Source organism: Hemicordylus capensis, chromosome 3, assembly GCF_027244095.1.
Source record: "Hemicordylus capensis ecotype Gifberg chromosome 3, rHemCap1.1.pri, whole genome shotgun sequence".
Lineage (NCBI taxonomy): Eukaryota > Metazoa > Chordata > Lepidosauria > Squamata > Cordylidae > Hemicordylus > Hemicordylus capensis.
In genome coordinates, this window is record NC_069659.1 from 273,495,072 (window position 1) to 273,508,716 (window position 13,645).

General features: G+C 39.1%; 1 protein-coding gene across 3 annotated transcripts in view; it reads left to right on the forward strand.

The window, feature by feature from the left end:
- NRAP (nebulin related anchoring protein) overlaps positions 1 to 13,645 on the forward strand; it is a 78,474-nt gene that overhangs the window by 40,852 nt on the left and 23,977 nt on the right. For all 3 annotated transcript variants that reach the window (XM_053305237.1, XM_053305239.1, XM_053305238.1), the window contains 7 exons: positions 135 to 239; positions 2,767 to 2,865; positions 5,403 to 5,507; positions 6,075 to 6,182; positions 9,650 to 9,760; positions 11,180 to 11,377; positions 11,831 to 11,935. In XM_053305237.1, coding sequence (XP_053161212.1) covers positions 135 to 239; positions 2,767 to 2,865; positions 5,403 to 5,507; positions 6,075 to 6,182; positions 9,650 to 9,760; positions 11,180 to 11,377; positions 11,831 to 11,935 — 831 coding nt within the window. The remainder of the gene's footprint in view (positions 1 to 134; positions 240 to 2,766; positions 2,866 to 5,402; positions 5,508 to 6,074; positions 6,183 to 9,649; positions 9,761 to 11,179; positions 11,378 to 11,830; positions 11,936 to 13,645) is intronic.

The following is a 13,645-nucleotide window of genomic DNA, read 5'->3' on the forward strand; positions in this document are numbered from 1 at the left end:
CAATGGCGAAGAAGTGGATAAAACAAAAGCAGGCACTAATTTGGCTCAGCTGGTGTTCTGATGTGTGAATTCTTTAGGTGGCATTTTAAATGTGTGAGCAGCAACAATGGAACATTTTCTTTTCCTTTTGTCAGAACCGATACAGAGCAGATTTGAACTGGATGAAAGGAGTCGGATGGATCGCCACTGGGTCATTAAATGTGAAGCAGGCTAAGAAGGCAGGAGAACTCATTAGTGAGGTGAGATTTCATGACAGCACGTAACAAAACTTGCTGCATAATGCGTGTAAAATGTCTGTATAAAATTAAAATAATTTCCACTCAAAGGGGAAAGAAAAAGGCACCCCACATGAAAGCTCTCAAAACCAGGAATAGGACTGGTAATTAGAGGGAAGCCAGATACCAAACACAAAACAGTGGGGGTCCATATAGCCTTTGCAAAAACAAAGTAGGTGACAAATGATATTATGAATAATAATGACAATCAAACAATGCTCAATTGCTACCCACTAACCTATGCTTTTAAATGAAGTTAATCAAGAGAGAGCCATAGAAGGTGTATTTATGCGTCTAAGAACCTACCTTTACATAAGCTGTCCCCTTGTCTCCTCAACCAAGCTCAGTAATAATTTTAGACAGTATTATCCAGCATCATCCACACACAAAAATAAATCTGGGAATGTAAAGTTTCCATCCTGATAATTGCATTCAGTATAGTGTCTTTAAAGGCCTTTCTGTATAATCAGGCTGAAGACAGACAATACATTATTTCAGATAGCTGAAGGTCGTATGATACAATAGTGGCACAAAAGAGAGAAAAAATGCATATAACACAGAAAATATGCCTCTTATTGTACCACACACACACACACACACATATATATATATATATATATATATATATATATATATATATATATACGAGCACACACACACACACACAGACATCCAAACTAATGTGCCAACATGCCAGCATTTTCCACCGTACAACAGAGGGATGACTTTTGATGGAGGGACAACCTATGTAAAAGTAGGTTCTTAGACACCTTCTATGGCCCTCTCTCTTAATGGGAGTGTCCCATTCTTCTGCAGTTGCCTGTACCTCCTGAAACTATGTCTCTGAGGTTCCCAGTGCTCAGGGACATAATTTTGGGCAGCAGTGACACTACTGATGGATGACATAATCTGATCATAATTGTGGCTCAGTTAAGAAAATAATCTAAACGATATTTTAGATTTGGATATTTAGATTTGTTATGAATGAGCTTTGCCATACCCCCCTTCCCCTCCCTTTTTCGTTTGTGCTTGAGAGGAGGAATTGGAAGCTCTAATTTTCTCTTTTGAATAAACCACAACTTCCCATAATGACCAAACTGTGGTTTATTCTAAGCAGGTTGGTTCAAATACTAGGATCTAACCATAGTTTCAGACCCTGATTTATTAATTGAGCACATAATAAACCACAGTTTTGATGTAAGGGGAAACTTCAGTTTATTCAAAAGTGGAAGTGGAAGTGTTCAGTCTCATTTCTCAAATGCGAAGGAAGGAGAGAGAAAGGAAGGAAGGAAGGAAGAATTGCTTTCAAATCCAAGGCTCCTTGTGGCACTCTCACAATCTCACTTTAGCCCATTCTCTGGCTGTTTGGCCACACCATTTTTGTTAACTTAAACAAAAAATTAGGTGTGTGTGTCTTTGTTGCATTCTGATATGCAGGAGTTAATTTAGCCTCCCTCCTTGTTGTATCCTATCTAGCAATCTTTTATGTTTTGTTAATTAGAAGTTTGTCCCTGTGAGGATCCTGTAGAGAGCGTGAGGGGTGGAGTCAGAAAGGAAAAGGAAAGGAAAAGAGAAGGAAAAAAATTAAGTTGTTTCTGAATAAAGCTTAGTTAAACAAACATAAGTTTTCTTTGTATTGATAAGGGAAGCAGCTGTAAAACACTCCGAAGTCATTAACATGACTGGATGGGGGGTGGGGACTGTTTGAACACACCTTCTCCCCAGACGAGCAATTGACTTGACAGCGCAGAGCTTCGGAGGCCAGAATGATGCATCTCAGCCTCCAAATATCCCACAATGTACTGCGCGACATGCATCATCCTGGGCTCCAGAGCTCCGTGCTGTCAAGTCAAGTGTGCATTGTGTGCATGCGCACACACATACTAATTTAGTTGTGATTACACACAAAACTCCCCAAATCATGGAAATAAGTGATTTCAGATGATCCAGTACCACAAGATGATAAATATACATCAACATCTGAAGGGGGGGAAATCCCTGTAAGTCCTAAAGCCCATAAAAAAGGGCAAGAAACTCTGCCTGAAATACCTGTGACGATAGCTCAGTGACCATTGCGCAGTCTGCTATGTTTCAGTGTTAAAACGAAATACAGAACTTCAAACAGTAAATGATAATATTGCTGTTATTACCTGCTGTGGCTGGATACTTTTATTTCCCTTCAAGGATCTGTTAATGCAAAATGGTGTTGTATATTTCAGACCATTTAGAAAAGACTCTGCAGTCATAATATAATCTTGAAATATTTTCCTTAATTCAAGTGGAAATTCTTTACTATTAATCAGTAAAGGTTATTGTTAAATGGAAACAAATATTAATCTGAAAGTACCTAGGAGATAAAGCCAAGGAAAGAGGAATAATAATTATGTTCACAAATTCACTCTAATCTCAAGCAACCTATGATTTTTTTCTTTCAAATAGCATGAAAGAGCAGCACAAAATTCACAGCTTTGATCTTTTTTCTGCTCAACAGAAGAAGTACCGTCAGCATCCATATGCTTTGAAGTTTACCAGTATTAAAGACACTCCTGAGATGATCCAGGCTAGAATTAGTTATAACCAGGCTGTGGATGTAAGTTATAATGTATATACATTATGATTATAAGAGTGGTATCCTCTTTGAACGTCCTGATTGAAGCACTGGCTTTCTCTCTCGCTCTTTGCCACTGAGATCATTCCCAGGAACCAAAAAACTTGTGTCCTAATCAGGTGCATGTTACAAAGGCCACCTTTAATTAGAATGGAAACCTTCCATCCTATATTGAACCCAATGGGAATCTCCCACATAGAATGTTTATCAGAAATCAGAAGCAGTCATGTGATGATACAGAGGCATTTTCAACCCTAACTGGAGCATATAGTTTTGCATATTAAATATCATATTTGTAATTGCAAACAGAGCAATACCATATAATTTGGAAGACCTTTCTTTTTCCTAAGCTGTCTTTTGAATAAATGTCTAATATAAGGGGGGAATGTTGAGTTCATATTGTTCTCAAAATGAGGGCTGAGTTGACACATACAATGGTACATACAAATTCCTTCCATGTGGTCTTTAAGCTCACTCCTGCCACCGGCATCACTACAACCATTGCAGGCCCACATTGCTTTGTGTGCAGGTACTTCCAGTTCATACCAGATTATTTCCATAATGCCATGGGAATGCATAAGTTTAAGAACAAATGTGTGGAAAGGAATTGCTTATCAAATGGCATAAATTTATTTATTTATTTAGCATATTTTTATACTGCCCAAAACTTATGTCTCTGGACGGTTTACAACAAGATAAAAAAAAAAGTTAAAACATTAGTTAAAAACAAAAACAAGAAATTTAAAACACAACAATTTAATTTAAAAAACAACAACAATATTATAAAAACAACATTAAAACAATCAAAACAATATCAGTTAAAAGCCTGGGTGAACAGATGTGTCTTTAAAGACTTTTTTAAAATTGTCAGAGATGGGGAGGCTCTTATTTCACTAGGGAGCGCATTCCAAAGCCTCAGGGCAGCAACGGAGAAGGCCCGTCCCTGAGTAGCCACCAGACGAGCCAGTGGCAAATGCAGATGGATCTCTCCTGATGATCTCATAAATGCTGCTGCTACATGTGTACACCAGATGCTGTGTAACAAAACTTATCTGTAACTGCTAGTACTGTATTCTACCACAAATATACTTATTACTAGTACATATACTTACACATATACTAATACATACTGGCTGGAATCCAGACTGATATCACATTGATAGAATAACATTTTCTGTCATGGACATTTTCTGTCATGGAAGGTGATTTTAGCTGATTCCCCTTCCTCTCTGCCCCTAATAGATACAAAGTGGACATAGTTTTGGGAGGCTCAAGCAGCTGCAGAGGAAAGGGGGATTAGAAAAAAATCACCAGCCACCCCATACATGATAGAGGTGTGCAGAACTGGTTCGAATCAAACCGACCCAGTTCAGCCGGTTTGAATTTGAACCGGCCACAAAAAAAGGTGGCCAGTCTGAGTGCAAACCAAATCGGGCCCAGTCCATTACGGACCAGTTCGAACCATTTCGATGGTTCAATGGGCAATGCTTGTAAAAGGGAATCCAGTGAGGATTTCCCTTAACGAGCAATGGGGAATCTTGCCTTTAAAACATTTCTAAGGGTGGCCAGGGGGGACAGTGAGAGGGCACCTTAGCGATGGCAGCAGTTGTTCCTCTAAATCCCAGCACTCCCTCCAGCAGTGTGGCCTGCACGGTGGCAGTATGGTTCTGTCTTCCATGCATCCGCAGAGGCCAGAACGATGCCACTTCCATGCAGGCCTCAGTTGTGGGGGAAGCGCCAGGGTTTAAAGGAGCTGCCAGCACTAGTAAGGTGTCTTCTTGCTGTACGCCCCCGCCCCCACCAACTACCCTTAGAAAAGGCAGGATTCTCCTTTGCTGGTAAAGGGGACCAGTTCGCAAACTGCCGGTTCGGTTCAAATTCGGTTTGAATTCAAACCGAACACCAAAAATGGTTCCATGCATACCCCTAAGGCATGATTTAAAAATGCACTTCTGCCAGCACAATATTATATTGGATGTCAACTGTTATATAATAGTATATACACAAATACATGTTAATAGATATACTTAGGATACACAACTTCTGTACAGACTCCAGTTTTAACCCTCAAGAAATTGTTTTGGGGAGGATTTCTTGGTATGATCTGGTGCACCAATTCCTGCTTATTCCTGCCTTCTATGTAGCTGCAATTTGAGCATATTTAGTCTGCCTGAATTCATTCAACTCCTACGTAAGGACTGCAAACAGGACTGCTAAATTAATTTTCATCTTCATACTATTTACGTTTCATTTGACAATTCAGTGGGCACCATTTTCAGAACTGAATTTTCATATGCTTGGAATTCCTAGTGTTTGAAGGCTTTTGATCTAGTTTACATAATATGAACACATGTTGATAAGTGAAAATTCATGCCACTTTCATGAGGAGTATCAGTACTTCTGCTTTACTAATCAGTGCTATCTCTGTTTTGGGAAGGATTGTTTCATATAACACCAGATTTAGTATTGTGCAAATCAGCTATTATTGCACATGTAGCAAATTCTGTACTATTTTGCAGAGGCTGTATAAGGAGCATGGAGAGAATATAAAGCACCATTATACCCAAACAGCAGAACTACCGGAAATACTTCAAGCTAAACAAAATGCTCTTAATATCAGTGAGGTAAGTTTTCTCTTACAGCCATACCTTCAGGAATAAATTAGTGCCTGGGAATTCTTTATAAAGGTGCATTTGTTAAAACTATATTTGAATTGTTTATCATGACATTTTGAGGCTGATCCTACTGATCTGCTTAATTTGCACCACCGCAAACACTGTATGGCATTGCTATAGCTGAAATACTATTCCTAGGTACTTCTGTTTCTTACTTTGGGGGCCAGGTTGTGTTGCTAGTTTCTGTGACTTTATCAAAAAGATCTAGAGGATGCCATGAAAGGCCCGGGGATGGAGCCTTCCCTGTAAATGCAGCAACTAACAGCAATGGACACCAGTGCCATGAATTTTCATTCATTTCTATGGGCTTTCTCACTGGAATAGTGGTGCTTGGTGGATGAAGCTTTGTAAAGCATCATGTGTCCTTGTGCCTCTCTGAAATTGGCCTGAAGTTGTATCAGCCATAACTAGAAACAAAGGAATGAATATGGTTTTCTCTCTAGGTGTAGGTTCATGAATATTATGGGGAAAGAAAGCGCAAGTTGTCAATAAACGCATGTTTCTGTTTACAAACAGACTCGCTACAAGGAATCCTGGAGCAAGATACGAGATGGAAGTTATAAGCTTAAACTGGATGCCATTCCTTTCCAGACAGCAAAAGCATCCAATGAAATAATAAGTGATGTAAGTTGTTTTAATAGTAATACAGTCTGATATAAAATGGGAGATTCTGGCAAGAAAATACTGCAGGGGAAAATTTGCTTGGACACCTGAAAGAAAAAGGCAGAAGAAAGCAAATATTTGAAGGGTAGATATGAAAAGCTCCAGATGATGTTTCCAAATTATACGACTGAACTGAGTAGCAGATGAAATTCTATGTAATTATGTGCATCCTAATGTGCATTGGGATACTTCATCATAACTTAATATGTTCATTTATGGACTTTGAATTGACACATCTTGGGGTTTGGTGGTAACATCATCTTAGTGTATGGTGGCAGTGACAAAAGCAAATGCAACATTAGCAAAGGTTCTGAACAGGCTGGAAATATAGAATATCAATTATTTTTCTGCCTTTCCCAACCTCAAGGGTACAAACACAAAACCAGACAATTATTTAAATACCATTTGACAAGAAAATCTAGAAAACCCAGAACCAATAAGACAGCATGAAAAATAACTTCTGTGTCAAAATAGATACAGTACGTTTCCTCTGTGTCAAAATAGATATAGCAGTAGGTATAGAAAAGGTTAATGAAATGTTACATGCCAGATTCTCCTTCCTTCCTTCTTTCCTTCCTTCCTTTGACAGTTAAAACTGTCTAGAAAATGAAGAGCTTAATTAAGAAGAGGTCCTGCAGTTGTTGCTTACAACTGAACTTAGCCACTAAACTCTTCTAGTAATAATGCCTAATAATAATAATATTCCAAAGGAATTAAGAGGCTTGACTTAAAAACCTAGGTGGTGCTGATAATTCTAAGAATCTGATAACTGACCAGACTTACTAATCCATAAATAAGGTTACGCTTACAGGTTAGTCTGTTATTTTAACACCTCTAACTTATTTTAAAAAGTATTCTATGTCTATTAAGTGTGTAACATAATATATCAGAGTAGGACTGCATATGGAAATACACAATCCTATGTATCACAATCCTATTTATCAGTGCTTCAAGTTGGAGCTAGGACCCTGGCAGCATAATCTCTCAACTGTAATGTCTCATTATGATCATGGGTGGGGGCAGTTAGGGTCATGAATAAAAGTGTTGGACTCCTCCCCTCTTTGTTCTTCCAGTGTTAAGTCTCCCGATTGTCTCTAGAGATGGCTGTTTGTTTTGCTTTCTCTCTTCCACCATGAGCTACAGCTGAAATTAAGCTGCAGGCTTTTTCACATTTGTTTGTAACCTTTTCTTTAAATAAATCCTAGTAGTTCTTCAGTACTAAAGAACTGTCTCAAGCCTTCTTGCTTTGCTGCTTTCTCACCAAACTGGTTTTGCTTTCCTATTTAGGCACTGAACTGCCATTTCCCCTGCTAACTGGGCAAAGAGGCACCTTTTACCATGGTGATTCTCTTTATTTAGCAGGGGGAAGAGTAATTGGCCCTATCCACCCCCAGCACAGTACCTCCAGTGACTGTTGCTGGTGTCTATCTTGTGTTTTTTTAGAATGTGAGCCCTTTGAGGACAGGGAGCCATTATTTATTTATTATTTCTCTGTGTAAACCGCCCTGAGCCATTTTTGGAAGGGTGGTATAGAAATCGAATTAATAATAATAATAATAATAATAATAATAATAATAATAATAATAAATAATTCCCCTACATGTCACTCTATTCACTCTTAAGAGACGGATTTGAACATAAGACAGACACATCATGTATTATACGGTTCACATGACTGTACCTGTGTACATTCAATGCATGTACAGCAAAATTCAATGCATGTACAACAAGACCTGACTTTCAAGGGTACAAGCACGTTTGTACAACTAGAATGAATGCACATTTAAACATTCTGGCTAACATCTAGAATTGCTTGTGCAGGGATGTGGCAAAAGATAGTTCCGCTTAGCTTGGAGCTTCATTGCAGACTAGTGTTGTGCTGATGCAACAGAGTGTGCTTTCAAATGACATGTGGCATGTGTCCTGCTGTGAAACCTTTCTCAGTCCATATACCTTGCGAGGAATGATGCAAAGCTATCTGCTATCCTAATTGCACAAGGACAATGCTTGAGCTACTAGACCAAAAGTGCAAAAGACAGAACATCTTCTCAACTATGTGAGCATCTTCTTGCATGGGTGCATTGTTGCTGATTGCACTACTGCAGCAGCATTAGTCTGGATGTAAGTCTCTGATGATAATTGTATGTGCATAGAACATGCATGAATGCCCATGCAACTGATATCTGGAAAAGGCTTATAGTGCAAAGGCTCACATGTAGAGATCATGCAATCACTCTTTGTACCACTGCAGCTTTGTTTGATCCAATGCCATGGACTGCAGAAATGGGAAAATATATCAGTAATGTGAGATGGCCCAACATTCATTTATTCATTCATTTTTCATATTTCTACACCGCCTGATATGTACATCTCTAAATGGTGTACAAAATTTAAAATATTTAAGTCACAGATTAAAATACATAATGATAAAAACAATAGAATAAAATAGTTATTAAGACACATTTTAAAAATTATTATTAATAATAATAATTCACAACATCTTTTGAAATTAACCAGCAACACACCTCATGATGTGGTTGTATATGCTAAGAAATGGCATTTCATTATGTTGCTTCTGCAGGCCAGATTAGGTTGAAATTACACAGCATCAAATTTAAGCTAGATATTAGGAAGAATTTCCTCACTGTTAAGAACAATTAGAGTGTGGAACAGTCTTGTGTAGTGGTGGTCTCTCCTTCTCTAGAAATTTTAAACACAGGCTGGATGACCAAACATAAGGAATGTTGTAGTAGATTCCTACACTGAGCAGGGGTTGCAGAAGACCGTAGAAGTCCCTTCCCACACTAACATTCTATGTTCTTGAAGAAGGATTTGTTTGCTTGGAATTATGCAATACCGTGGTTCTTCTAGAAGTATAACTCTATCTTTTGACAAAACAATGGTTTACATCCAGATTATCAGCTTCAATATGCCAGGCAGATGCGCATGCGCTGCAGAAAGATTCCAAAATACCACAGCACAGTATTTTGCACACGGGGCACTTCTGTATGGGGTGTATGGGGCAGGTGATTTCCATTGGCCCACAAGGATATATTTTTGGGTGGCACAGGGCTCTTATGGGGCAAACAGAGATCAATGAAAATCCCCTCTGCTCCTGCATGCTCTGTGCTCTTGAGTTAAGAAAACTCTCCTCAGCATGGGCGCGTCTTCCCAGCATGCTGATGTTGGCTTAGTCAGGATGTCAGCCAACATTCAATAGATGTAACTTGAAACTTGAAACCCACAGCCTGCTTCTGTTGTATTAGAAAACACTCATTGTAATGCCTTTTTGGTCCTGTTTCAAAGTGGTTACCTTCTCTTTCTTTGAAAAGCTCACCTTCTGAGAAGACAACAAAGAGTAATGCAATTACGGCCAATATGTTTCTTTCACTCATCTCAACCTTGTTTCATTTCATTTTCTCCTTCAGTACAAGTACAAGGAGGCATTTGAGAAAATGAAAGGACAGATGATTGGCTCTTGTGGCTTGGAAGATATTAACATTTCTCACTCAGTGCATGCAGCTTTACTACAGAGTGATGTAAGTACGGGGGATGAGAGGTGAATATCGATTGATGCTTTTGTAATACGCATCGTTTACAATGAAAAATGAACGTGGCTGGACTCTTTTTGAATGACCAACTCTTCTTTTTTAGTTGGCAGTATACTCACAACAATAATGTAATTTGATTATCAATGTTCACCTCAGTTTGGTGGTTCTTTGTGGGTGCAGGGGCTCCAGCATACTTGTAGGACTCTATTACACATTTGGTGTCCCCCATTCATGCCAATGGAAGAAGCAGTTCTATGAGTATGTTTTGTGCATTGGATTAACATAGCAGTATATGCGGACTATGGATAGAGGCCATTACTAACGATTTCAGTAGTTTAAAATTATCATATACCCCCAAATCAAACAACTCTGGGTTTTCCTTCATTGGACATATTGGCCTGATACCCACATTAACATTTATTTATTACCATATTTGTATGCCACTCAAAACACATATCAGTGCAGTTTATTTCTGCACTCAGAATAAGGGTTTATAAAATATTAGGAACAAACCACAAATTCACACACTTTCCCCCTCTGCTCTTCTAGTCTTCAAATAATCCCCTTTTCTGTTTTCCGAAACAACCATGGTGCATTTGTTGATGCTAATGCTAACAGCATTTGCTAATCTGCAACCATGGATAGAAGCAGGTTTGTAAACTATGAGCTTTGCATTACTGCTGATGTAAGACTGCACCATGGTTAGCTCTGAAAATGAAATGGAGGAGGAATTCAAGTGCAAGGTGGAAGGAGGGAGGGAAAGGAGCATGCAAGCCTACAGGGTACTTCTTATTTCTTAACCATGGTTATGTATTTACCAGAACATTCTATCTTTATTGTACCATTGTCACTATCATCATTGATGAACAATTTTGAAAAGATTAAGAGTACATAAAATAGCTCAAATGTTTATTGAAAGATTGTATACAATAGCACCATCATTATAATAATCTAAAATAATGTGCACATTATACAGTGGCTGACATGCTGATTAATCCAGCATCAATTATAGAGGGAAGACCACACCGTGGAAGGCTTCCAGAGTACCACAGCACAGAGTGCACAAGATTATCATTGAAAATATGTCCCTGAGGATCATGCAGCTTTTAGGGACATATTTTCGGGTGGCACAGGGCATTTCTAGGAAAAGCAGAGATTGACAAAAAAAATCATGCTGTGGTATTCTGGAAGCCTTCCATGGTACAGGTGCACTTTCCAGATAGGCTGATGCTGGTTTAGTCAGGAAGCCAGCAGTGTAGCTAAAGCTCCCTTTATTTTGTTTCTGGTGATCTATAGGTTCTGTAAGCAAAATAAATTCAGAATAATTTCAAGTGGTTTCCATTTGAATTAGCTTTAGTTTAAGCCATGACCTCAGTACAATGGTATTAATTTTTTTTCCCCCCATAGGTAACTTATAAGAAAGGTTTTGAGCATCAGAAGAGCCAGTTCCACCTGCCATTAGACATGGTCAATTTAGTACATGCCAGAAAAGCCCAGTCTCTGGTCAGTGATCAGGAATACAGACAACTGCTTCATGATTATACTTCCCTGTCTGAAGATGTGAGGCTGCAGTGTGCCAAGAAAGCTTATAAATTACAGAGTGAGGTAAATTCAATTCTCCATACAGTCTTTGACATATTGGGGTGTGTGTGTGTGATAGAAGATGAAAATAATCAAACATTGCAGGTATAAATTTGAACATCCAGTTTGCTCTGAGTTGTATACTTTGTCATATATATCAATATCCATTCATCCGTTGGGTTATCAATTTAATGTTCAGAAACAGGGTTTTTGCAAAAGAGTTTGCCTTTAACTTTTTTCCATATGTTTTGGATGGCAAAATCCAAAATCTGAAATTTTTGTACTTACATTTATTTTCTCTCTCCCTCTCTTTCTCTCACTATATGTGTGCACATAAAACATGCAAATACAATTCCAATATGACAGAATGCTACAAAAATCTTGTGCAGCAGATGTTGCTTCTAATGAACGCATTGAGATGACTATTCTGCCTTTCACAGTCTCTGTTATAAATTACTTGTGATTGGTTTCCCATAGAATTTATATAGGTCTGACTTAAACTTTATGAGAGGAGTTGGCTGTATTACACCGGGGGCCTTAGAGATTGAAGCAAAGAAGAAAGCTTCTGAACTCATCAGCGAGGTAACAAAAGAGGGTTTTGATTTCTCCACTACAAACAAGGGTTTGCCAGATGTCTCTGTAAAACAGGGCTGGGAAAGTAACTCCCTGGATTAAGGGCGGGCTCCGTTCCCCACCCTCCCTCTTTATTTGATCACTCAATTCATGTCCTGGGTGAGCTGAACAGAGTTCAAGGTTTTGCAGACCTTGCTAAACTACTCTCAAAATCTTTCTCTTCTGTAATCAGGACTCCAGTGACTGGTACATTAGGGTGAGCCTTTGTAGAAAGAAATGTTCCTTTCCAGATGAAAGGAAGACTGTGTTCTGTTATTAGACACAGAATTGTATTTCTCAAAACCCAGGTGGCTCTAGCATAAGTGGCCTGTAGAGAGAATAGCTCCTTCTCCCCATTTCCTGCTCTTTTAAATACAAACATACATACATACATACATCTCTCAAGTTTTTCTCCAGAGCCTCAGAACCTCAGTTATTGCCAAATAGGTCTGAACTAATGAGGGCCAAACTAGATGTGAGGGGAGCAGCCACCTTTTTTATTCACCTCTCTGCTCCAATCATGTATGAAGTTGGAAGTAGAGATTATTTTTGTACATCTATGTTGTGGACATCTTAAGGATATGCAGAAAAATTGACCGGATTGATTAGAATCTGAGTCAAATTTGAATAGATTCGACTCAAATCTGCTTGCACAGAATGGGATTCATTAGAACTGATTCAAATTTGCCTGAACCCGAATAGAATTTGCTCGAATTTGATGTGAATTCAGTTTGAATTCACCCAAATTCAAATCAAACTGAATGAATCCCAACCTGTGCATGCAGAGTTGAGTTGAATAGATTTGAATTCAATTTGGATTTGAATCGATTCGGTTGAATTCTCTGCACGTCCCTAGACCATGTGAAGAGATGTGAACCCAATCCAGCTTTACCTCTTTGTGCTCTGTTGCCTCAAGTTATTTTCTACCAGCTCAGCTCTGACAGTAAGAAGTGCAGCAGAGCATGGGGCTGGGGAGTGGAGTTCAGCTGCTATCAGCTATGCACTCAGAGGTGGGACTTCCATGCGGTGAGGTGAGGGAGCTGCCTCAGGCAGCAGATTATTGGATGGCAAGATGCCCTCAATGCAGCCATTGAAGCAGCACTTCAGGACCAATCTAAGTGCTTTTAAAGGAGCACGGGGAGAAGAGAGAAGGCTGCCTTTTCTCCTCATACCCCCTGCAAGGCTTGCAAGGAACATGAAAAGAGGCTGCTGGCAACCTTCCCACCTCCTCTCCCCACTTCCCACCTCTGCTCCCCACTTTCAAGCTTGCAAGGGTTGGTGTATGAAAGGGTATGTGGGGCAGCGATGTGGGGCAAGGCAGCATTTACTACCTTGTCTCATATGCACTGCAAAAGGCCACCCCTTTTGTGCTAAAAAGAGGCTCCATTCCTGCTTTCCACATGAATGAGACAGAGACATGAATAAATATAAATAGCTGCTCCCATCACATTTAATTTGATCCTAGGTTTGTCCACAAATTTCAAGTGTCCCATCGGTCCATTTTATTTGCTTCTCCACCCCTGCACCAGGTTAAGCATTATACAAACCTCCTTTGTGTGTTGCTTCCTCTGCGTACGTGCATCATTCTGATATCATTTTAATTTCCATTAGTTTTTAATGCTGTTTTAATGCTCATTCCCTTGTCCATGCATCCTCACTGAAACTGGATTCTGGATTAAT